The sequence below is a fragment of the Solea senegalensis genome, linkage group LG15, assembly GCF_019176455.1.
Source record: "Solea senegalensis isolate Sse05_10M linkage group LG15, IFAPA_SoseM_1, whole genome shotgun sequence".
NCBI lineage: Eukaryota > Metazoa > Chordata > Actinopteri > Pleuronectiformes > Soleidae > Solea > Solea senegalensis.
Window position 1 is genome coordinate 10,894,504 of NC_058035.1, and position 26,638 is coordinate 10,921,141.

Below are 26,638 nucleotides of genomic sequence, written 5' to 3' on the forward strand. Positions count from 1 at the left end.
CCAGGCAGTCGCAGTGTTGCATCCCTTATCCCGAGGTACGAGCACCGGAAGCTGCCAGAGTGAGTTAACATCAAGCTACCATAGATACACGGATGTACCTATGTGTTTACCTTTCAAAATAAAGTGTAAAATCTTCGGCGCGTTTGTCGAATAACTCAAAACGAGTCAAGAGGTGGCGTTTTTTGGTGCATAATTGAACGTATCTCAGTTTATATTACAACATGACTAATTATCATCCTTCATGTAAAACATATAAAATCAGAATAATCACGAATGAAACAGAATAAAACAACAAAGGCAATCAAAGAAAGCAGCTCCGAGATTGACATGGTATTTAATGATGGAATGCAATTCATTTGTTTTTGCACGCCTTGACAGTTGTTTTTATTTATTTAGTGTATAATATTTTAGAGGAGTTTTTCCTTTGCCGGGGTTCATTCATCATGTATCTCTTCATGTTGCAGTGTAATATATTAGTCTTTGTACAGCTGTGGTGCATGTTGTTATATTCCACAGTTAATTATAGAATAAAATGGCAAAAATGAATGTAGATACTTGCTCAATGTTTTTTTTTTTTGTAGGAAAATCACAGCTTTTTATATGTGGCTGGCAGGGGATCACGGCTTTTATTTTGAAGGACCTCACAGGAAGTGGCGTGTTTCATGTCGCTGCTGTTGACGCTGGTGTAAAAAAAATCACACCGTGGAGAGTGGGAGGAAACGAACTTGGAAACACCGCGGAGGGAGAAAGAGGGAGAGAGCGAGAGAGAAACAAACTCCCTGCAGTTGTGAACGAAAGTGTTGCGGTGCTCGGCGGCTCTGGACGCAGACACACGGCGGCAACAAACACATCGGCGTGTAGTGAACATCTTGCGGACCAAATCCACGCATTTCCTCCGTCCCGGGAGACACATGGAAGTTTAAACTTCGCCTCAAACTTTCGACTGCGCTTCTCTCTTTCAACCGGGACTCGGTACCACACACACACACACACACACACACCCGTCGGTGTGTCTGTTGGCCTCTAAACCGACGCGTCTGTCCGCACATGTTCGTGCCCTTTTGTCGCAGAAACAACCAGGTGTTGAGCTGCTGACCGCCCGCTGCCTGGCTCTCATTCCCCGGGGTCCTGCGCCGGTTACGTCGGTAGTTTTCCTGTGAACGGACGGTGACGCACGGACTTCTTTGGCGCTAGTTACCAGCTTTCGTGCAACTGTTCTCAGCGGACAACAGCAGCGAGGAGCCGCCGCAGGAGGAGCAGCAGCAGCAGGACGCTCATGGATCCTCCACCAGGAGAGAGCGAGCTCCGGCGGAGGAGAAGGAACCCCGCTGCGCTCAACAGGAGAAAACCACCGGTGGAAACCATGTACGCCGTCGGTATTTTCTGCCTCCAAGGTCGGTGATAAACTACTGTACATCTCTCACACACACAGTCCTGTTTATTTATGTTGGCTTGACGCGGTTAAACATTTAAAACGTTGAAATAACAGTCGGTCATTGATAACGGAGCTCGACATTGACCCCCATGCTTCTCTGAAGCACTCACAGACTGCACCGAAAATGAGCTGAAAAAGGTCCGGTAATGTCTGCTCCACCTCCAGTACATTCTAAACAACACTGAGTATTAGAGAAATAGCAGTGACATCAAGTCTAAAGGCGTTACGTGATGCGCACATTTGTCAGAATGTATATTTTGAATTGGTTTGTTATCTTGTGAAAGTGAGTTTTCTTCTAAAAAGTTGTGTTTTATGAAGGGACTTTGTATAATTGCCTGCATGGCGAGAGCAGCCACAGAGAGACTGCAGTCTACAGCTCATTCATTGTTCTCATTCATTGCCTCGCAGTTACACTTACACATGGAGTTAACACTGAAGGAATTTAAAGTACATCTTGTTTCGGGGTCAGTGGGGGAAGTGGGAGGTGGTGGTGGGGGAGACCCTACCTCTCCCCCTTCCCCTCCCCCCATTAACTGCAGTTTTTTGGGGAAAAACAACAACTGCACGCCTCTTGGTTACATGGCTTCTCTGCTCAAAATGGCAGATTGTTATTTCATTCAACCCCAACGAAATGACTCAAAAAAAAAGTTCGTCCAGCTAAAGTACTAATGCTATATGTTCAGTCTGTGCAATGATAGGAAGATATGTGATAATGTTGTTGTGTACTGCCAAGCAGCATAAGACTTAGTGTGTTTTGTGGCTCTGGGTTTGCTGCTAACATGGACACAGACTAGTACTGTTTGATTTTGGTGAAATGTCTAATTGCAGTTTTTCTGACATGCTGTGATTGTGGTTTGAGTTGCCACACAAGTCAAGCTTGAGTCTGACAAATTTACTTTGTTATAGGTTTAAAACAATGATGACGCATCATCACAGACTGTACTAAACACTATCTATGTATCTCAGCTTAACTGACTTAACCCTTAGAACACAGAGCATTTTGGCGTCTGGCTTCCATTACTATGTTGAAATGTACATTATATACAGACGGCTACAAGAATGTGCCATATAGCACAACACAGGCAATCTGATGAAATCTTTTTTTAATTTTCACCAACTATATAAACACATCTGTGCAAGAAGTACTCAAGATGTTTAAAATCAGATTGAATTTTTAAAATGTGGAAATGTGTCACAGTGCCCATGGCTCGTTTTTAAGAACAAAAAAATAGAAGAAAAGCGGTCTATTTTGTGATTGTTGCTACTAAAAATGCGATATGAAATTAATCATAACTTTGACTTTTGACTCACACATAAGAAGATGAAAATAAAGCCTGAATGTGTGACCTATAAACACACCCCCAGGATGTCCATATATGAAGTTGTGTATTATTCCCACGGCAATTTACCATGGGTGTGCCCGCGGCACAGATCTGTGCCACGCGAGCACTAAGTGTTCATTGACAGAGTGAACACATCAGTGATTTGCGATATGTTTATTCCTCATGTTGATGAAACAGTTTAGATTCATCTTTTTTATACCTGAAGAATATGACCAGCAAGAAAAATATCTACTTGCGATTTGATAGGCCATTTAATTTATTTAAGTCATCACACACAACATCATCTCTCTGCCTATACAAGTTTGAAGACATGAAGATATGAATTATGTCCAACGGGTGTCATTTACACTTCCGTGAGTGTTATGAGCGTTAAATTGTAGCCTTTGCTGTCTGATTATCGCATTGTTTCAAACGAGGAAGAAGTTTGATTTGAAAACCTTAAATTGTCCAGCCCCACCAATGTATCAACCCCTTGCACGTTCCTCTGTTTATGGTGTCTTTTAAATGTCTCGTGTGGAGCAGCATGACGGCAGCTTTCCATCCATCACTGTGAAGACAGCCTTGCCATGTCATTATGTATTCCCGAGGGGATACTTCCATCCTCACTCAACACACTGGGTACGCCACTTTCTGATTATCATATTCATAACTCTGTTTGCCTCCCCGAGCCCCGGCTTTGTGGTGCCTTTTTATGAGTGCCATTCATATGCACGGACGGAGAGCAGTGCTGTGCTTTTCCCCTCACCCTGAATGTTGCTCAGAGGAGAAACACGAGAACAAAACAAAAAAAGAAAGACGAATTGACATGACGCAATGCCCTCCCACAATGTCAGAGCCCCTTGAAAGTTCATAACCTCAGCTGCAGAGTGTGGAGAAAGCCAGGGACATAACACTCCCAGTTTTCTTCAAGGAATGCTCTTATCCTGCCAAAGATCATACTCATTAACTCACCGCTCATCATGTCAAAACTCAGTCACTTTTATCTGATCTCCCCATGGAGACTGAAGCGCAGGGAAGGACTGGCTGTGTTTGCCCGTGCCTTCAACACAGCCGTGACAGTCAAAGTGGCTGAAAAATTCCTTTAAGTTCAAGTGTGTCGGCTCCACCTCCAATCTCCTCATGGTGCCCACTTATGGGATGAATGTGTCCTGTGTGTGCTGGCAGCAGGGGAGACGGAGGCTGCTGTGGGGTTTTTGTGCTTACAAGATGCACGAATCAAGGCGAGCCAGGTACTGTCCTCCTATTGAGGCCTTGTGTTTTCAAAATGTCCTATTTTTAATGGGGCTCGCTGAACATGTGAAAGCTCGGCAGGAGCCAGAAATGACAGCGAGTGAGACTCGGTTCCCACTGTGGCTTCATGCCCACATGAAGCTCTCCGCACCGAACACGCCTCGTTTCTGGAGGGTTGTCTCGTCTGCACGGTCTGGATGCCGTGGTCAAATATTTACCTTTTTGCCTCCACATTTATATTTAGCTTTACAGTAATCATACTGCGTCTTTCCTCCACTCTTGGCTCTTCTGTCTTGGATCTACCTTGTTTCTATTTAGAGCTCGCCCACAGCATGCTATAAAGTGGCTCTCTGAGCAGATGAAAGCCACTTATGGAGCTAATGCCCATGATTTTAACGCAACATCTCTCTCATTTGCCCGCCTATTGCCTCCACCCTTTTTTTTACCCTTTCCCTCTGTTGAAAAATTACAGCAGAGTTTGTTGCAGAGGAGCTGAGATCGATGTTCCAATGTTTAACATCCTCACATGCCTTACTCTTCCCAAACCCTCATCTTTGATCTTGCTGCTCCCTCATGGTGCAGCTGGAGAAGATCTGCATTTCAGGACGCTCACTGCATCGATTGTTTGGATTCCCCTTAAAAAGAAAACAATAATTCATGATTTAGCAGTGTGTAGTCAGATTTCTTGATGAAATGCCTCAGTGAATCTGACTTTCTTCTCTCTGTCTTCTCTTCCACATCCCACTAAGTAAACTGGAGGAGCAGAAAACCACAATGGAAATTATGGAATCTGGGCAACACAATTGCTATTTAAATGATCAGAATTATACCCAGAAGTACACAAATGTGGACTCAACATGTGTATTTTATGAAGTATTGGTTCCACAGCCTCATTTTTAGTTGGTCCTGAAAGCGTATCTGTTGTGTTTGTTCTATATCAGCTTGTGGTCTGGAGTGCAGCTCTTGGCTGATTCCTTCTGAGCCTTTTTTTCTGGGTGTTTTGTCAAAATGTTCACCTGCTGCTGCTTTATTTAAAAATCCATAAGCTCGGCTATTATTAACTCTGCTGTGCCCGCAGGCTGTTGGGCTGAAACAGCAGCCGTGGTTCCCTGAAGTTTCAGATTCAGAGTAGATAAAAGAATGAAGAATAAAGGACTATACTGTGTGGTGTAAGTTTTCTGCTATAGGTCCATGCAGTGTTTTAGGGTCTTTGCTGTGGCATAATCACTGGAATGAAAAATGTACCGTTATTTAAATCCGAGTGGATTATGATCCAGAGCACAGCTTGAGATTGGTATCTTTCATGCACATCTGTCTAGGCAGCAAACCACTGTGATTTATTTAAACACCCAGAATATAGTTGTATCATATGTCAAGACTTTAGTTTCTTCAAATGTGACTTCATATTTCTGGTTTGGGCCCCATTGTCTTGTTTTTTTCTTTACACGAGTCATTCATTCATCGTCTACCGCTTTTTCCTGCACATGAAGGTCGTGGGAAGCCGCAGCCAATCCTCGCTGACATGGCGTGAAAGGCAGGGTGGCTGGCTACAGAACAAACATATAGAGATGAACAACCATCTTATTTCCCTGTAGTGCTGCAGGGTTTAATATCTGTTCTAGCTGTTACTGCAGCTCTGTGACATCCCACGATAAGCTTAGATACAGAATTCGCATTGAGGTAATCATTTGTACTTTTACTACTACCGTGTCACAACTTTATTTTCTTTCATTTCTCTGCTTATCATTTTCTCCAGTAATCAATCAATTGTTTGGTCTATACGGCAATAACAACAACGATTTATGTCATCTCAATTTGCCCAAAAACAAAAGGATGTTATTGAATATCCTGCACTTTTATGACCTTATAATAGAGCCTGTCTAATTTATGGGGTGTTTTTTATGTCCCACGTTATGTGAACAAAACAGTTTTAATGCAAGTGTGTTCAATTAATTTTTTCCGAGGAATGCAAAAATGAAATCTCTTTCATTTATATTCATTGACTAGCAGTACAAATGTCATATGCTAACTGAGAATTATACCACAAATTCTGTTTTTCCTCTGTGCAATATTTACACAATCAGTCTGAAATGTCAATGTTTCTATATGCAGTCCTGTTTGCACCCTGTTACTGCAGTTTTTATAGCTTTATCTGTGCACATTGTATATCTACTTCTCTGATTTTAGCCTTTTAAAAGATAACAGTTCTGGAAAGTATCCTCGACTTGAACCCCATCATCTCGGGGTTTGCGATTGTATCGTAATTCAGGCTGATGACGCTGTGCTTCACTTCCAGTACATTTGAGAGCTTTGCTGTTACATGAGGCTGAGATGTTGGTCGTTATTATAATGTGCTGGGGCAGATCGCGAACACTCGCTGTGCACAAAGAGTCGATCCGGACAACAAAACAAAGCACTGGGCTGGAAAGGGGCTGATAAATTGAGTTATACAATAAGATCTGGTTCTCACTGTGTTGGTTCTCATCAGAAAGTTTGACTAGTAGCACAGGTTGTGAGACTGGGGGAGGGTTTCTCAAGGTCTCCCATGGCTCTTGTTTCTGATCATTTATCAGACAATGTTTACTCAGGTTTAGGTGAAGCCTTTAGAGCTTGGGAGTCATCTTTCTCAGGCAGTTGGTATGTGCCTTTTGCACTCACTCCATTATAGAGGTCTCTTCTCCCAGGGGAGGATCTTCTTGCACTCTCTCAGAAATTACAATCATGGGCTGCCGAGCATCTCAGATTTGGGGTCCTTGTCATTTTTAATGATCCAGCTCATGACCTTAAGAATGATCCAGGTCTGACAGTTTTAAAAGCCTTTGAAGAAGGAGAGGAGAAATGAGCTGCACAGGAGCCTGAGGTGAAATAACACAATGTTCTTGTTTGGTACCATGTTCAACCATGAGTCCATGTGGCAAGAAGGAGTGAAGTTTAAATAATTAAAAATAACATGCTGGAGTAATTGGGGAAATGGTTCATTGTATTTTTAGTTTCTGACTAAAAATGAGTTTATTCGGAACCGTTTGAAGGTATGGATCAATGGTTGCCTCCCTTTACCCGGGAGGAGGGATTAAAGAAAACACGATCTGTTGGCAACAACGATACTCTTGCAGGCTCTGACATTAAATAATTGGGTTTGTAAATGTCCAAAAATACCTGCTGATTTGTGAAGGAAAGCTGAATTTCCCCAGCGTTCTTTGGTCGGACCAAAGACTAACCACAGTTCATAATAACTGCTTTTCTCTGCGGTCGCCGTTGGCTTCATGTGAAGCCAAATAAACAAAAGGACTGTGAGAATCGGCAACTCACTTCAAATGATGATTTCTGCACCTAATGACCCATGTACTGGAGCTGCTGTGCATATGTGTGTGAGACGGAGTGCATGCGTGTTGGCTCATGGGTTTGTGGCTGCGCTGGCTCTGCTGTTGGACCCTGTGGTTGTGATTGAAGTCAGCCCTTGTAGATCTCTGTCTCTCTTTCCTTCTTTCCTGTCGTGGTTGGTCTGTTGCCCCTCATGGTTGCCAGTCCTGCCTGGAGGGATCTCTGTTGTTTATTGAGTCGGTGCCTGCCTGCACAGATCTGTCTCCTGTCTGGACTGAGGGGGGTGGACTGGTGGTAGTGGTGGTGGTGGTTAGCCACTGCCCCAACCCACTGTACTGCTAACTTTGTTGTGTTGCCCTCGTCAAAGTTCTCTTTTGTGTGCAGTGGCTTTTCCAATAATTTGCTGCCTTTCCTCAGTGAGATTCTCTTCCAGAAGAGCATTGGAATTTAATTTAAGAATCCTTTTCTAAATAATATCTTCTACCTAACATGCAGTGTTGATTTTGATCAATATGAGCAAAATCAGGGCAGCTGACGATTGACAAATGATGATGATTGATATGTTGAAACTTAAATATTTATTGAACAACACTTAAAGTATGTCTCTCTAATATGCATATTGTGCCTACACTCCAGTGCACTTATATTTTTGAAATGAAAATAAGGTATAAATCAGTATTAAATGTATGAAAGGAGTCATCCAGAAACTTTCTCAATTGCAGTTTTGGATGGAAAAACCTGAGTTAATGGTGCACATAGCGGCTTTTATTAATTTTCTGTGAGCAAAAGAAAATCACAAAAATGTGTAATTTCACATTGTGGAATACCATAATGTATAATGTCACTGGCTCCACAGTTTTTGTGGAGACGGAAATATGTATAATATGTGTACATTAAATACAATTGGAGCAAGATGCACAAGTCGAGAATCTTTGTTCATTCAGTAGTAAGGAGTCATGCTCAGTGATTGGTTTCTATCTGTTTTATGATTAGCAGACAAAAGGGAGGTTATAAGCTAATAAATACGTTGTAAATTATAATCTAATCTGTAATGATTTATAATCTAATTAATAGATAAGAACTTCCCTCTGCTCTTTTATCAGATGCAGCTGCTGACATGTGTTGACTTCAACCATAACCCTGTCTAATCTAACATAGGCTGGATCACTTATCAGGTATAAGTGATAACCTATGGTTTCATGTTCACTTTTAAAGTGATGAATACAGATGTTTTTACTAGTCTTACACAGTGTAGATATAACCCACTCTGACAGTTATATATCGTTATGACATCTTTCCCCCTGCAGGGCAGGTGTGAGGCCCTGGCAAACTCGCCTTCAGAGCCAAACAAAAACACCCTCCTTTTGTTTCTTCCGTCACTGCCGAAGCATGTGCGACGCTGCATCTGCATTCAAATGCGTCCGATCGAAACATGCAGGAATGCCTGGTTTGGCGGTGGCCCATTCTGAAGGCAGTGAGGGAGTAAAGGAGGGCAGGAGAGGAGAAAGGCGTCTGGCATGCTGTTGCATAATCCCAACAGCCATTAACTCTTTGTGTCCTGAGGCAGAATGAACTCATCATGGCAACGGGCCACAGGCAGAGTGACATCAGGCAGCTCTCTATCGGCGCGTAGCTCCTCCCACCCGCACCGATGGCTTTAAACAGGCTGAAAAGACCACTGGTGTTTAATGGGAAGGGCCTTCAAATCTGTTTGATGTGCAAATGAATGGAGTCAGCTGGCTACAAGTGACCGTGCTCTGGGCCCAGTTGTTGTTTGGTAAGAATATATATTCGTTGAGGAGTTAAAATGTTCTCTTGCGTATCTATGCTGATTTACTGCATCCTCCAGCTGACTTACTCCTTGTTTGGTATGGCAGTGCTTCTCGTCAGGCTGTTTTTTTCTCCCCTTTCCCTTTGTGGGTTGTAGCAGAGCTGAAAGGCCACAGGAGAGACAGGTCTGTCTCCATGGTAGCGTGTACAGTGTTAACCTCCTGGTCCTGGTACCTGACCACACCTGCACAGCTGGTATTTACTAGTGTGTGATGGAAGCAGAATAATGTATGACTGAAGCTGGTGACTTTATTTTGGTCGTGGAGAGTCTGCGAATGTTTTTAGAGCTATATGGCTTCTATGAATCGGTGCTCATACATTTTGGATGTGAACCAAGTGCCACAGTGCTACTCATGTTCTCCCCGGGCTGGAGGTGCCTGACTGTATCCTTTCAACTCTTCTCACAAAAGAAACGTTTCCCTTCACGGCAATATTTTTGTTCCTTTTAAGAAAGAGGTGAATGGAGGAACATACATAATGGGTTTCGGAGATATTCATTGGCAGATTCCCTTCTTTTTCCAACAAGGGGCCAGCTCTACTGAGTCTGGAAAAGCATAACAGTGGTACAGTATGTGCTCTGAAAAACACCACTGGCTACATCATCTACGATTGATTGGCTGATTCTTTCATATCCCAATTAGCTGCTGTAGTGCCCAGTGTACTTACTGGGGTAGAACACAGAAATACAAGCGCACAACATCACTTCTACTCGCAATGAAAAGCAATGCATAACCACTAAGACACAAAACAAAAATGGAAGACCATTGCATTTGTAGTAAATTATGACAGGGTCAGATTGCTTCATGAGATATATATATATATTTTATTTTTTATATTATATATTTTTTTCCTGTATTTCTTTAGAACACAGCATTCATTTGAATTCTGCAGATATAAATCTTCAGTAAAAGGCTGGAAAAAATTCTGCAAATTTATTTGGCAGCCCAAAAAACAATTTCCTGACTGACCCAGTTTTGGGGAATGACTGATTTACACTCATTCAATACTCTTTGAGTGGAAAAGCTTCTCTTTACCTTAACCAGGTCTCTGCCTAGGTGTTTTTTTTGCGTATTTTTCTAACCATTTTTTGAGGTTTAAGTTCGCCGACTATTCTCCTATTATTTTAATTTGTTCTTTTTTCAGCTTTAGTCGTCATCCTTTCATTGGCCTCTTTAATTTTGTGCCATGCAACATGAAGCACAGCACTGTGTATTACAGTTTCTTTCAATAGGTGCTTTGTGATAAACTGCAGATTAAAATGCCTCTTTAATGAAAAGATAAAAAAAACAAAATGGGTAAACAACTTAAATGTGTGCTCCAGCAGCTATTTTTATTAGACAAGCGTGTTATTCATGCTCTCATTAACACAGTGTCTGCTCTTTACACACAAATGTAAATTTTAGAACTGCTGAGATGCGTTGACCTTTTTTTTTCCCTCCGCTGATGTGAAAACGCCTTTCTTCGATCTTTTTTATTATTGTGTCGTGTAAGTAACATGTCTGTGTTTCTCCTGTAAACGTTTCCAAACAGTGAAGTCGTTTGTTCAGGTAGATTAATTTACTTGCTACATAATCACCCAGTGAAACCTCTGATGACCTGAGGTCTGTTACCCAGCCATGTCAGATGATTATACGTCTCTATTGCAGCATTAGCACACCATGTCCAGCATTGTTCTGAATTAGTCGTACCACAGCAGAGGGGGAAGCTCATTACACAGCCAACGTCGTTTGTTTCTGCGGTTTTAATTTTGTTTCAACAATCGCACCAGCCTCTTCAGCTTCATCTGAATCCCGTTCTCTGTTACTCCTCTCCTCGCACTCTGTTTCACCCTTCTCAGTGTCTTTTTACTTTTTGTTCTACTGTCATTAACGATGCCAACTATAGGATCTCTTTAAACCCTGTTCTCCTTTTTGCTGCCCTCTGTATGACGCTCCCTCGGAGTCCGCTTTAAGCCAGACTTCAGTTTTTTTTTGTACTCTGACAGAGGATTGGCACAGCGGGCACAGAATAACTGAGTAGGTCTGGTGCATGAAGAGGTTTTAGTGAAACTGCAGCTCTTTACTGTGTGTTTGGGAAGCCATACTCTGAATGGGAAAGGAGCTCCATTGTAGTTGAGTCATTTTCTATCACAGACTAACGGAATGATTTGTGTGTATCCAAATTAATTGTTTTTGTGTCAACCCTGTACTGACACGAAGTAGTGCATTTCTTTACTCTGTGCCAAAGCTCTGGCTCATGTCCTCTGACCATAACACCCCCTAACCTTTTTTAATCCCTGACGTTTTGTTACCAGAGGTCACAGGTTTATCCAGTAACTCCTGCGAGATGAAGGTGCTTCCTGTTTGTCTTGCATTATTATTTCCTCCGTCCTTCCACCCTGTACTGTAGCTGTTTATTAGTAGGCTGATTTGATGAATGAGGCTTCTCTGTGTTTTTGTAAAACTCACTCAAAGTGTTTAGTGCAGTTTATTGGACATAAACCCATGACTGAAAATTAAGAATTTAAGTCACTATATACGCAATATAATTTCACAATGGCAGACATTAAACTCGGATACTTTTTTGTTCTATAAAAATTGCTAAATAAAATAATTTATTGAGGGTAGGATAATTATAAATACTAGTAATTGATACAGCTATAATGCATGTTGCAGCATATTACATTACATTGTGCCACATTCACAGCAGCACATTAATACAAAGGTGTTTATCAGTTATTGTGGTTAGAGTCAATTATTCCTGGCAGCCATTATTTGAAGTCATCAGTCGTCCTTTTGGGAAAATGAAACATTAATTCCAGACACCGTTATCAGTATCTGCTATCGCCAGCCTCAGTCAACAATATAAGAATTTGCCCTCAAAACCCCCCACATTGTTCAATCCCCACAGAGGACATAAAGTACATAGCACAGCACCACCACAATGAGCTGCTCTGTGCAGGTGCAGCCCAAGTACACAGCTGCGTTGACTCAGGAGGACAGGACAGCGTTTCCTGTACTTGACTGTGGAGGTGACAACGGATAGAAATGCCGGTGTTGTGTCTGACCATTGACAATGGTCCTCTGCTCACAGGACGTAGTTGCACAGGAAGTAGATGTTTTGTTGTGGTTGTTTCCTCCTGGTGATACGTCAGAGATGAGGGTTACTACACCGTCCCCTCTCTTCCAGGTTGGAGCTTTCCACGCTGCTTTGTGTCCTCGTCCGGGTTAGGACCCAGACAGATGGTCACAGTCCTGTCTTTCCTCACCTTGAACTGTCGCTGGGGATCTCGGCACTGTGTGTGTGTAGGGCAAAGGCTGCGGTCTCCCCATGGGTCTGGACAGCAGTCATCGGCTGCAGAAGGCTGCCGGCTGTTGACTTCCTGTGGTGCAGATGAGGGGCAGCCCTGTGGTGCTGAACACACGGGTCATTCAGTGCCCCTGGTATTTAGAAAAAATATGTAAACGCAGACTGACGCCTCACAGGAAAGGCTTTTTTGTGTGCATATTTGTGTGTCGCATGCACCTGTGGGCACACACTGTATCTGTTGGTATTTTTTTTTTATACCAAGTGATTCATTTGACCTGGTATGTGTCATCCTTTCCTGAATGCAGGAAACCAACCAGCAAAGCAAAGCTGATGCTCTTGCTGTCTTCTGGAAAACTGTGCTTATTTCTGCTCATTGCGTTTTTGCACCATGACTTCACCGGCACTCTTTCATCTATGGAGATGGTTTCCAGGCAGACGTCTTACTCTGCCTTTGTGTGAGCCCTCCTGTCATTTCTGGAGGAAGAAAAGAAAGGGTTGCAGTGAAAGGTACACCTCTGCCTTCCCCGCAACCTTCCAGGTCCATCTGAAAATGAGGTCAGATGACACTCGAGCCCTGGGTGCACCGCTCACTTCCTCCCTCTGCTTTTATATTCTCTCATCACGCTCTTTGGACAATATTAATGGTCCCATGCTTTTAGTAGAGGAAAAAAAGAAATGGCAACAGCAAGCACCTTATTTAAAAATGTCATGTTCACACTGTTTGCCACAGTCAAATATGCCTCACTGCTTTCTTTTCCTGCAGATTATATCAAACAGAAAGAAGTTTTATGTATGATATTGACCATGAGAAATATTCAATAGTGATCAATATTACACCCCAATAAAGAAATGCTGCAGCGTCTCACTTCAGTGATTTTACGGCCATTTTTTCCCTTAAACGTTGAAGCTGCAGAGTGTCTTTTACAAATGTTATTATCGTGCTACTGGTCTTGGTGAACATAAATGATGTAACATTACGGTATGTTTAGTCCTTCATCTTAAAAATGATGAAGGACTAATGAGGGAGCATTTTTACGTATACATCTGCAGAGCCCGGTTGCGCATTCTTCCCATCAAAGTGCTGTATGACTGGGTTTGGGATGACTGGGATTAGCTGTAGAATTCTGCAACTTTTAATGGGCCGTGTGTCTTTGTGTTTTCACTTCGACTCCAACCTGTTTGCAGCTGTCTCACTTTGCTCGTGCAATGTCTCGGTGCCTGCATCTGTCGCGGCATAAAAGGAATCACTTCCTGCGTTGCAGTGTGGGAATGAAGCTGCTGGGCGACATGTGATCCAAACACCACTTGACTGAGAAACGTATAGCCTTATGATCACGCAGTCAGTAATGTGCGAACTGATTTGGTAATGATTTGAATGTCACAGTCATTTGTTTATATTTAAAAGGTATGCCTGGCAGTGGTAACATGACTGCATCTTGATTGAAACACCTTTATTAGTTAGTTACAACAGAAAAGCATGTCTTCAGATTTTCCTTCAGCTGGGCTAAACTAGACAACATCTCCTGGGAAAGAGGCTTCCCATGAATTAATCAAGCACTTCTACTTAGAGACAACCGCACAAATGTTTCTCATCTCTTACAACAGCAAGAGTTGGATTTCCTGCAGCTTTTCCTCCACCCCTCCTTCTTTTGTTTGATCTTTTTTTCTGGCAATGTACTAACTCTCCCAAACCAGGCTGTTCAAAAGGCATTAAATATGAGTTCCCCAGTGCAAGGAAATGGTGTGAGACCTTCACAGAATATGCTGAGAGTATTAAAGCCATACACCAGAGTGGATCCTCCCAGAGCTGTTGGCCCCTTGCCCCGTGCTTTTCCCTGCAAACACTCATAGACTGACAGTGACGTTAGTTATTATTTAAAGAAATTTTTAACTTTGAAGTTGCCATTTGGGATTCTTTTAAGTCAATGTTTTTCCTGAAGTCACGACTTTGTGCTTTTGTTCGGGTTGGTTTACTTTGGAAATACGAATATATCGCATAACTATTTATGGAAGAGCAAGTGCACTTATTCTGTGTTTGTAGGTCTGCTGAGACCACACTTGGCTAGCGATGAATACATTCAGAATGGCAGTGTAATAAAGCCGAAACTTCACGCCTTTATAAACACCTAATGGAGTTTAACTTGGAAAACTGTATTGCTTTACATGTGAGTTCAAACTCAGGAGAGGCGGATGTCCCAACGTAATTAGACAAAACCGGAAAGCCAAAATAGTAGATTTGGCCGCAGATTGTATGTCAATGTAATTAACACTGCGTGCTGCATGGTTTGTGGGTTAGTTCCAAAAAAAACAGACAGTGGTTAACTCTGCCTCTACAAATGTCCAGATGAAGACTTTATTCTCAGACAGGAGAGTTTGGGCAATTTGGGCAGCTGGAGAACATCAGACCATAAAAGAGAGCGGCAGGGAGGTTAGAGGGTCAAAGAGAAGCTGAGGTCGTCCCCTCAAAGATCTGCTCAGGTTTCAGTGCAGATGGACTCTAACAAGCATTGACCTAATGTGGAATGGAAGAAGCACAGGTTGTCAAGCCACTACAGATGGAAGTGTGAGCTCCCAAGCAGAACCCCTTCAGCTTTAAAAGTACTGTATAATGGACGACTAAAGGTCAGGGTCACAGCAAGGATTCATTTTTTCCTCAGTTACTTTTTTTCTTTCCACAAATGGCTCTGTGACAAGTTATGTTTTCGACAATAGGCACTTCAAAAGATTTTGAACAGATTTACAACAGAAGAAATGCAACGCAACAACTCATTCCAGCTGTGCACAGATCAGGGGTGATTATACATGCTTTGCTCAAGGTTTGCACTTTCTATTAAGCACAGGACTGCACATGGATATCTCCAGGAGAAATGGAGAAATGCATGTGTTTGTGTTTCCTCTAGCCACTTTGTTATTCAGTAAGGGGATTGCCATCTTGGACTACTTCAGTCACCCAGACTCTGTCTCGGGCCTTGCACTCACCAACTTGATCCTGTGATCCTGATCTGATTTTCTTTATGGATCAGGTAATGTTAAACAACCAGTGTCTGTCCCACTATACCCCAGATGATGTGATCTAATACTGTTGTAATTTATGATTCCACAATTGAATTGATTGATTAAATAAATTGCGTTAAGATCCAAGCTTTCATCTCGTCCAGACTTGACTAAATCAAAAGCGTTCTCTTGGACTCCTCGTCCAAAATTCTCAGTAAACTCAACATGTTCATAACTCTGGTGGCTGTCTGCTCATCCACATCTGCTCTTGAGATCACATCACCCCTGTCCTCCAGAACCTCCATTGGCTCCTTATCTCACAACGCATCCAGTACAAAGTCCTCCACCTCATACACAAAGCCCTCCATAATCTGGCCATCTCCACACTCACACCCATCAGATACTGTACAGAACTGTCTACCTTTAAGTCACCTTTTAAAACATTTTCCAAAGTACCTTTAGTCTGTAAATTGTTTTTTTATGTCTTGGATTGTGTTATTGTTTTAACACAGTCTAACTAGTTAACTAGTTTTCTATAATACGATGTTTTGTGAAGGATTTCCCTTTAACACACTACAGCATGTGAGGATGTGAAGTTTTGTATTGACTCCCTCTTAGTCACCACAGTATCAGTCTAAACTTTCTGCGAGTGCGTTGTGGTTACAGGATCGTAAATTGCGCTTATAATTCTTTTACAAGACACCCTTCAAGAGTTTGTTTGCCTGTTTTATAATTAAAATACCACCAACATTTACAGTGGTTTTAATGTTTCTGAAACTGTGTACATTTTTTTGTTAATCCTGCCTCTAAGTACGGGCACACATTAATCAGTTTGAGCTTTTGAAATCCATGTTTGCCAATAACTGAAGTTTGTAGCTGTAAATAATTCTTTGTGAACATGTAAATAAATCATGTAAAACCCATGCAAGTGTAGATAATATGTGTAGAGTATGGGGGAATCATTTTGGAACCCACTCTATGCCCACAAAAGGAAAAAGTGTGGTTTGTCTGATGTCCATTTTTTTAAAGTCTGTTTTTTATGAATGAGGGCTGTTTTTAGGCGGCTAGTTCCTGAGGTCACCATGAGTCGTGGAGGGAGATGATTCCTGTAGAAGTTGTGTAGCAAACAAGTGGCTCTTGTAAAAAGGGAGCCGGGGCGAAAATGGCTGTAATTGAATCTGAAACCATATGCTTCTTATTTGGCAAAAATGCTGTTTTGTTTAAGATCTTGTTAAATGTAGTGTTGCCAGACTACTCAGTGTGTGCCATAAACAATGGCCTGTTTTCAGCATTTTGTGAACTAAAACGGTATGACGAAGACCAGTTCCCAAAGATGCTTAAAGTAATTTAATGTGAGGCTTTTGATTTGATTTTCAATGAATCCTTTGTGCCTTTTTTCCTTTGACTCTGTGCAGTTCTTTGATACAGTTCAGAGGATAACTCCATAAATGTGTTGTAGAAATGATGATTGAGTGAAATCTGGAGAAAATGCTTGGGTAATAATCAACATGTGACTTGTAGGCCTGTAGCAGATGACTCCTCCGATGTAAGTTAACAATATCACTGTCATTTTAGAGACAACAAGAGCATCTTTGACTGTTCACCACTTCTCAGCTCTGTAAACAATGGTACATTGCTCATAAAACTATCTTATAACTTGCTTAACATGCATAGTGTCAACCAGTTGGTTGCACTAATCTACAAATCTGACATATATAGTTGACGTTTGGCCATATTTCACCAGAACTGTGTTAATCCAAACTTGCTCTGCAACGTAAACAAAAACATTTGTGTATACATTTCCATGCAGTTTTTTTTTTTCACATTTACATTTAATGCTTGCTTTTGCTTCTGAGTTGTTCGCTCAGTGAAACACTTTGATTTTCGAGGTTTATCCATTATGTGCTACTGGGAATATGGGAGCTTTGGTAAAAGAATATTGTTGCTGCTTTAGCCAGCAGAGTATTAAGTTACAGAACCCTGAAAAGTTTCATATAAGCTTTAAGTGGCAGACTTGTCAGGAAGGTATTTTTAATGGATTCATGGCTATGCTGGGTGTGCCGTCGTGAAATTCAGTTGCAGGGATCAGTGGCTCTTTGTTACCGCGTGTTAGAAAATGAGTATGCTGACCCTCATAAGCCACAGTCTCTGTAGTTGTAAGCCTGACCTTGGGTGTCAAGCAGCGTCGGGCATAGTGGAAGCTTTATGATCAAAGGTCAAGTTAACCCCAGATTCTGAAACACTGTGGCTTCTGTATAACATGACCTCTCCTCCTTAAACAAGGCAAATCTGCTCCTTACAGGCTCATTATCTGATTATCCCCATCGTGCAATTTCACACAGGAAACACCGTCTTAATGAGCAGCAGCCATTTTGTCTATTTAACAAGATTTTAAATCTTGACAAATTGTCACTTTCTTTCTCAACAGTCTTTGCTGCCGTCAGTTTTTTCCCCCCCCCAGACAAAAGCAGTACTGTTGCACTGTTTTTATCACCTCAATATAAATATAAACTCCTGTGTTTCTTGTTCTATACAGCAAAAGTGTGAGCAGAAAATCCACTGCATATCACCGTCTGCTTGACCCTCTCTTTCTGGTTGTGTGAAACTCAAACAAAAAAGCCAGCGTCACCTTGCATACCTTCACACGGTGTAACAGATTTGGCCGCACTGTCAACAAAATACCTCGTTCTCATGGCAAAATGGAATGAGCGGGGGTCATTTAGGTGGCATCTACTCATTGTGCAATCACACACAGGGACAGTAGTGCTCCGACGGGCTCCATAACCGATAATCCGTTCGCCTCTCCCCGTCAAACAGGCAGCTCCGACAACCGGCAGCCTTTCAGCGTGGAGGTGTGAGACGGGGCGAAGGCAGAAAAACAGGTTCCTGGTGATAAATGGCAGGCCTGGCTTGGAGAGTGTCTCCTTTCTGACAGCGGATCGGGCTTTGTCTTGAAATGTGAGCTGCCTCAATGCAGCCACCGCCAGCTTCTCAGGGGCTCCGACTTTTAACAGGGCAGGGATAGAGGGGTGGAGGGAAGAAAGAAAGACAGATTTATGTTACAGGGTGATGCCTCGAGGTAACATGAAGGGATAAAAAGATTTGAGTTGCTGTTGCTGTCTGTTAAAGGGAATTACCATTCAATTATAGCTTTGGTCAAGGATATTCCAAGGAGTAAGTTTCAGCCTGAACCACTGTCTCCTGGCCCTCTGGGACACAACAAGATTTGACACTGGGCTTAGCACACACTGTGTATTAGTCACAGCGCATGTTCAGCCAGACTGAATGTTGACAATTGCTTGTGCACTTGGCTTGAGACAGTAAAATGCTGTCACGATGTAGCAAAATCCAAAAGAACGTTGTGTTTAAGAAAGCAGTAGAGGCAATGGACCACAAATTGTTTTTTGCGTATACTCATGTAACGCTTATATTGTATATTTACAGAGCTACATGGCTTAGCTCTTAAATTGATTTAATTTGGGTTTTATGGCACCGTAGGAGTGTGTATTTGCAGCCAACTATAATCCAAGCCATAATATGGACAATTTCAAATTCAGGCTTGATGTACTGCTTCTAATCTCAAATCAAACATGTTTAATCAATCACTGTCACAGATCAAGAAACTTTTAAGTTTGAAATGAGCAGTTTTCACTAAAATTTACGACTTTGCAGTTTGCCTGTGAAACACTGCCATTTCCAGTAAAAGTCCCCTTTAGATAAGCTTGACTGTTTGAGAGAAGAGACAGATTAAAGGGCTGGAGAGATTTGTCTTTTCTTCTTTTAGATGTTCACTTTATCTTATGGGAAACTGGAAATTCCAGGATTACAAGAGCTTCATCCTTCATTTTAGATAGTTTGTACCATCCACCCCCCAAAGACCTAATGTTTGAAGCCCATGTTTTCTATTGGAAGTGGCAGGGGAGATGACTTGAAGCTAATATTATATAATATTAACATCCCACTGCAGTAGGCCTTACTGTATTACTGGTTTTATTCATTGAACTTTGTCCCTGGTGTCCGAAGGTATGATAAGAATTTTGAGTTTTCTTTGTGTTAGGTGTGCTGGTGAGGTTTGTTATGTCAGGCGGTAAATAGAAGTGAGGATTTGCATACTGCAAAGCAGAGGCTTTGGTATCTGGAGTCCCTTTTCCGTGGGTTTCAATTTAGTACATCACCCCGTCACACAAGTACAGTCCCTGCTGTGGCAACATCTGTATCTTTACAATTTGTGAGTACGTACATACACTCCCACACAAGAGAAAGAAGCAGAATTGTCTTATGTAAATTGTCTGCAGTTAGCAGTGTGTAATGGCTGGTGTTGGATGCAGCCCATCTGTCAGCAGTGTATCAGTCACTGAGTGATGTGGGTGACTGGAGTTGGCTCATAACCTTTGCCTGGACTCCTTTGCCTTCACTGATCCCTGCATACACAGGCATTCAGAAAAGAGTTCTTGTTTGGATTCACTCTGGCCCTGGATGTACTGAATGCAATGCATACAGATTGGTGTTGTAAGCTTTTTCTTTGCAAATGCATTTTGGCTCAGTGAGGGTGAGTGTAGCTCAAACTATTCAGTGCGTTTCATTTTAATGTGTTTTCTCGAAAACCTTGACTAGCTCTTTTCACTTAAAATGTTTACCCCTTACACGTCATCCAAACACAGACAGAATGAAGCACTTAACCTGTGGCTGTTCCAGCTGGGAGAGCTGGGTGAGTTGTGGGAGATTCAGACAATGTGTGTGGGGCATCTCTGCCAGTGGGAGTATGGCTTCCTGGACTTGATAATATTAACCATGACAGAAGAATACACCGTTTGAACTATTAGTCTTAAGGCTTTGATCAGTCACTGGGACCAACAGCGAGTCCGTTGGAGTCCTCAACCTCCACTGTAGAGCTAGACTCACCTGTGCTTTTACTGGAGAAAATTTATAAGCAGAACTGAGAATAAATAGGATAGTCGATGCAGGATGACTGCGTTATGACCTTTCATGCATGAAAACATGAGTGACTGTTGTTGCATGCATGGCTGCACCCAACAAGTGCATTGTCTTTATCGTCTCTATTTATGTTGTTAATATTTGTTAAGGTTCAGCTCTGACAAATAGTTCATATTGGATTCTGGGAGCTTACTATGGGAATTCATTTTCAACATTTCATACTGTTAAATCAGGGATGTCAAACAAATTTTTGTTCAGGGGCCACTTACAGCACAATTTGATCTCAAGTGGGCCGGACCAGTTAAAAATAGTAAAATAATAGCATAATAACCTATGAACAACAAGAACTCCTTGCTTTTTTTCTCCTTTGTTTTACATTTAATGAAGGATATTTTTACAAAACATGAAGTTTCTTGAGAAATATAAGTGCAATTTCAACAATATCGTGCCTAAATGTGCTATTTACACATCACACTGGCTCTATAAAGGCACAAACATTTAGTCACAGGTATCTGGAAGAGATTTAGATTGTAATCGTAGTGTGAAATTCTAACAAATTCATCCTGTGGGCCGGATTGGACCCTCTGAAGGGCCGGTTCTGGCCCTTCTGGCCGTATGTTTGACACCCCTGTGTTAAATTACTCACCATCTGCATACGTATGTGACATTAGAAAAAAGAAGTATTATGTAAATCCAATTAATACTGGACTTTTAAAAGACATGTAAGTCTGACGTAATTGTACGAAATCAAATTTCTCAAAGTTGGACTAAAACACACCAATAAAACCAGTACACAGATGAATCAGACAAAAACATGGTGAATTTCATGCAGGTACATGTTTTGGAGGAACGGGGAGAACAATTTTGCGGTTTCATCTTAAATAATTGGATATTTTTCAGTTCATGGATGGTAGGAAAATGGCTCCTCGTGCCAACAACTAGCTGCAAGCTAGAGTCTCATTCACACTAACATTAGTGAGTGCACTGTGGGTTTTTAAACCCAGGCCAAGCACGCACGATAAAATTAAACTTGACCTGATGGACTGAAAACCATCAGGTCAGGTGAGTGGACCAATAATGTGAACATACATTTTATTGGAAATCCATGTTTGTATTGTTTAAATTAAGCATCATTTGTTGCTGCCCTCAATGTATTAATCCTTACTGACTCGTGTAATCTGGTTATTTAATCACAACTACCTTCATTTATTTAATTGGTTTACTGTCTATAGTTGTACACATGAATTCTTGTGCTAGGGTGCAGCTGTTTCTTTCAACAGCACTTGCCAGACACCTTTTCTTGTGGTGTTTTGTCTGTGCACAGTGTTTGTCGGCGATCCAACTCTGAACAAGCTTTTACCCATGCTAATACAGAGCAGGATTTTAGCAAAAACCCACCGTCGAGAGCTCATTCAAGGGGTTTTCAAGGGGGCTGGTTTTGCTTGATTGTTGCTCTCTCATTGAGGAGCATAGAGGCGCGTTTCAACACATCTTACTCCAAGACAAAGACGAGCTGTGATGTACATACAAATGAGCCTTTAATAGTTGCTTTTCTAATTCCTTCTTCCCTTTTGTGTGTATGTGTATAATTCCTCTGTTCAGGTGTGCGTTGTGAGCACATCATGCTCAGTTGTGCTGCTGCTTTGAAAAGTCTGGTAAGCAGAAACTGAGCTCAACCCCCGTCTTCGTACTTAACCCCTCAATCCCATCGCCATTCACCCCTCAGCCTAAATCCATGGAAAAACAAAACATTGTTCATTCTCGGTGTGTGACCTTCAGGAGATGGTGTTTGAGGCAGGAAGTAATTTGAGCAAATTATTCTGCTTTAATCATTGGGGAAAATACTCTGTGGCTGCTCCCTTACCAGTCTAGTGTGTTAAAGAGTGTTCTCACCATATAATTATTGTTCATAGCAGTTTGTTGTTCACAATGAGACATAGAAGCAAAGGTACATGATCCTCTGGGTTTATAGCCACTCTGAGTCATCTGAAAATGTGTCAGAAATCCCACAGGTTTTCCAGTATCACATCCACATTCTTCTTCATTGTTGTTTTACACCTTGCCTTTTCAGTGAGAAGTTCCTTTCAGGTTTTAATGTACATGTGTCTGTACGGAATGTTGTGGTATTTGAATTTTAATGGTAATTTCTACAGATAGAAAAACTGTAAAATGAGAAACATAAAATAAACCCATATAAACATATCTAGGATTTTAATGCAATTTATGCGACATCCATTTGAGTACATTTGAAAATGGCATTTTCTATGTCCAGGTGAGCATTTCAGCTCAATAGCAGAAGTAATCTGTGCCCATACTAACAACTAAAAACATCAAGCGATCATTTCGGTGTAGTATGTGTGCTGGTATGAAGAGTAAGTGGATTTTCTTTAGTTTGGTAATATTACCAGTTTAATCTCGAATATTGACATATGGCAACCCCTTTGTTGACAGCATGCAAGAGACAATCTATTGTTTCCTACACACTTTCCAGAGGGCTAGTAGGTGACAGGTAGAACCTGGTCTTCATGCCGCAACTCGGTGTCGATCCCCCCCAGCTCTTTCACGAGTACCTGGTGGGGGGAAGTGAACCCTAATTGCCAGGGGAAATAGGAGGGCCTTACAGGGAGGTTTCCATTGTCATCAAGGCAATTAACTTGGCTTCTTCCATCTGAAAATCTCCTTTGAAAAGAGACATTGTACTTTGTTGTTCTCTGAGCATCGTGATGGGACTGAGCCCACTGCTGGGCCAGAAAGAAGAAATTGTGTGTCTGTGTGTCAGGTTTGTTGGTTGGACACCACAGACCTGTTGTCTTTGACTGCCTGACTGTGTCCCGTCCCCAGCTCTTGTACAGTACAAGATACTTCTGCTCCTTTCAATGCCACCACTTCTGTGTTCACTGTGTTTCCGCAGTAAAATTAAAGCTGAGTCTGCTCAGGCCTTCAACTGTATGGATTTGTTTCACCTCAGAGTAGAACCATAACTGGCTTTACAGCCCAGTTGTTGCAGTGAGTTGCAACTTCAGCCCGTCTTCTTATTGCTTTTTTTTTTTTAAACCAGAGAAGGAGGTTGGAGCGCAAGGATATATGCCTTTAGGGACTTACTGTAACAAACCCCAAGCCTAAATCTGCCTGGCTCTTTACATCTGTGAAAGAAGTAGATGATGAGTGCCAGAGGTGAGCTGATTGTGTGTGATGTGGGGGGGTTAAGGGAACAATGGTAGGAAGAGGAGGAGGAGAAAGAGACGCTGGCCTGTGAAGTTCTGCAGCCAAGCATTTATGATGGTCCTCTGCATGTCTGCTTCCCACTGGAGTGGAAAGGAGGCCATGTGAGGCTGAGGGTAGCCAAACTGTGCTGGGCCATGGCATGTGGAGGAAGAGGTGGGATCTAAAGAATAGCGGGGGCAGACACCCCACACCCTGAACACTACACTGTGAAAGAGAAACTGACAGCCACAAATAATTCATCATTTCAATACATTATCTCTTCATTTGGTTGCACTAATCCACTGCTCCCCTCTTTCTTTTCACTACTCTCTTTGCTATTCACGCCCCCCATCTATGCACCAACCGTTGTCACCCTCTTTCACCTATCCAAACTCCTTAAAACCCCAGGAAGAAAATTTCAATTTCCACCCCCACTCATCTACATTTAAGTAAAACATCAGAGGTAACACACATGAGTGTTTGTGAGTGTGAGACAGTGCTGAGAGTTGCGGAACATATGGCGCTCCCTTTCTGACCCAGATTTTCATTAAGCAGTAGAGCCTGCCAGATATTTGCAAATGATTAAGTTTTTTCTGTGTTTTGGAGTTAATGTGGAAACTTGAAATTTCTGCTCTGCAGTTCAAGCGTACTTCCATGGAAACTTAGAAGCCTACATGTTAACCTTAGATGTGGAAAATAACTGAATCTTTATGTGAACTATTTGTCGTAGATGCAATAAATCAGAGCTTTATGGATATGAATAAAACTATGAATAAAGCAGAAAAAATGGCAAAAGCTAAAAATAAAGATTCAGTTCTTTGGAGAAGTCATTGTGTCCTCAACCAATCTTAAAATTTTTCTGACGGATTAAAAAAAGATATTTCTCACAGCCTTTAGTGCCTTTGTGAGTACTGATCCAGTACATATGTTTGGAGCTGGTCTGTGCTGAGTGCTCGAGGTTTGATAAAGCCACGTTGCTGTAGACCTCTCGTCCTGCAGCCTCAGCCTTCCCCTTGCCCTTATGCTGCTCACTCAAGGAGAGGAGGTTGACGGTCCAGTGGCTCTCCTTGTGAATACCTATCATTGTCCCTCTGGTTTGAGGGAACTCTAGAGGCTGGCGTAGGACTCACTGGCTGGGGTTCAAGAACTCAGCAGGGCCAGAGATTAGCAAAGCATGGCAGGGTCCCTGATAACTGACACCCTCCACGCAGGCATTCGAGTCGCTCTCCCATCCCGCTAAAGACTGCAGCCACAAAGACGCCTTTCAGCACTGGGCATGGTGGCACTAATCCCCTAAGCACAAAGACTTGAGCCACTGATAGCATCTAAATAACTCTTCAGTAAATGTCATTTGCCTGAATTAAGTGTATAGTATCTCCTGGATCTGCCAGCGGTGGTGGTTGTACAGAAATATTTGTGCTTGTTTTGATTTCTCTTAACATGCTGTTGAGCGTTTAATAAGCCATGAGGACAGGTCACCCACTGAGTTGGTTTGCTAGTGGCTGCTTGGCCCGGGGGCTTAGGTCACTTTAGTGCTGCCACTTTGTCAAATGCATCCATTAAGATTCATGTGGCATCTTGGTGTATTTATGTTGGCCTACACGGAAACTACAGCCTTTTAACCCTTGAGGAGGAGTGTCTGGATGAGCCAGTGGCCAGTTGGTGAACACTTAACATCCATACAGTGGATATTGCTTAAGATCTATCTTTTGTGAAAAGGCCGCTGGGCATTTTCAACTGTGGGCTTATTCAGGTCACCAAATGTTACATTGAAGTTTGTGCTATTGTTACAAAAAAGAATGCCACCTTGGTGCCTTTGATGATTTGGGGCTGTGTGAACCTAGGAGGATCATCACTTCTCTCAGCAAAAAATAAATTTCCCCAATTGACCTTTGACCACTGGGTGGGGTCCTTCTCCCAGAAGGATCACTGTCTTGCCATGGTTACCATGGACACGTCTGTTGGAAGATGCTGTGTGGACACACAGAGATGCATGAGGGATCGTCTGGCTGCCTCAAGTCATCCTCACCCCCCATTTGTATTGTTACACACAAACATCCCCCTGCTTAGAGATAAATTCATCACTAAAATACAAAAATTGGTCAACCCTGCTGTCTTTGTTTCGATACTTGTGCCTGGTTATATGTAGCATTCATTGATTGCACAACCCCCATGACCGAAGAAGAATTCTCCCCATCTCTTTATAATGCAGCTCACATATCACACCATTACAAGGGCATGTCTGGGTCTTCCTTAGACAAGACCTTGAGTTGAGCACAGGGCTGCAGATCAATATGTCCCACTGAAATGGAGAGTGGAAACAAACAGCCTGTTTGGGTTGGACTACAAAGCACAACTGATCCCTATAGCTCAGTGTTTTTGCTCTCCTCTCTGCTGTCCCACTGGTCCTGGATGGGTTTCAGTGTTTGCAAAGGAGGGGGTTACTCACTACTGTGGCCCCAGCCCTCTCAGCTTCAACTCAATAGGGTGGATACCTGAGAACATGACTAGGGCTGTGTTGGCCCTACAGCCTGGCTTCTGGGTTATGGCCAGATGGAAAGGCTGTTACTGGATGCCCAAGATGGGTTGGACCAGTGTCTGAAATTAGACATGCAGATACTCCTGTTTTTACTGTGTAACATGATCCATTGTTGTTTTGACATTTGTAGGTAAAATACCACTGTTCTGCTGGGAAAGAAATCTCTCTGCCAGCAACAGGCAATTTTACCAAGTCTGTGAAGCCTCAGAAAAATCATTAAACCACTAGTACTGGATGCAGGAGTCACCATTGATGTGTGAAGAGGCAGAGCTGCTCTTTGTGCTACTGATACTCGATAGTGCTCGATAGTGATGATACTTAACAGTGAGGGTTTCCTTTACAACTTTTAAAAGCTGTCTGAGATTTATTGGAAATCCTTCTTTTGAAGGTGTTGAAGATTAACTTGAGAAAGTTGGTCTCAGGTGGGTTATGTTCCTACTGTAAATGATGCAGATACAACTGTAGTTGTCTAGTTAACCAGCAGGGGAATACGCCAGTGCTAGTAAGTCATTTTAATAA

General features: G+C 42.2%; 1 protein-coding gene across 2 annotated transcripts in view; it reads left to right on the forward strand.

Annotated features, from left to right (window-relative positions):
• Positions 1 to 717: 717 nt before the first annotated feature.
• ptk7b (protein tyrosine kinase 7b) overlaps positions 718 to 26,638 on the forward strand; it is a 67,059-nt gene continuing 41,138 nt past the window's right edge. For both annotated transcript variants that reach the window (XM_044045971.1, XM_044045972.1), the window contains exon 1: positions 718 to 1,394. In XM_044045971.1, coding sequence (XP_043901906.1) covers positions 1,277 to 1,394 — 118 coding nt within the window. In that variant the 5' untranslated portion in view covers positions 718 to 1,276. The remainder of the gene's footprint in view (positions 1,395 to 26,638) is intronic.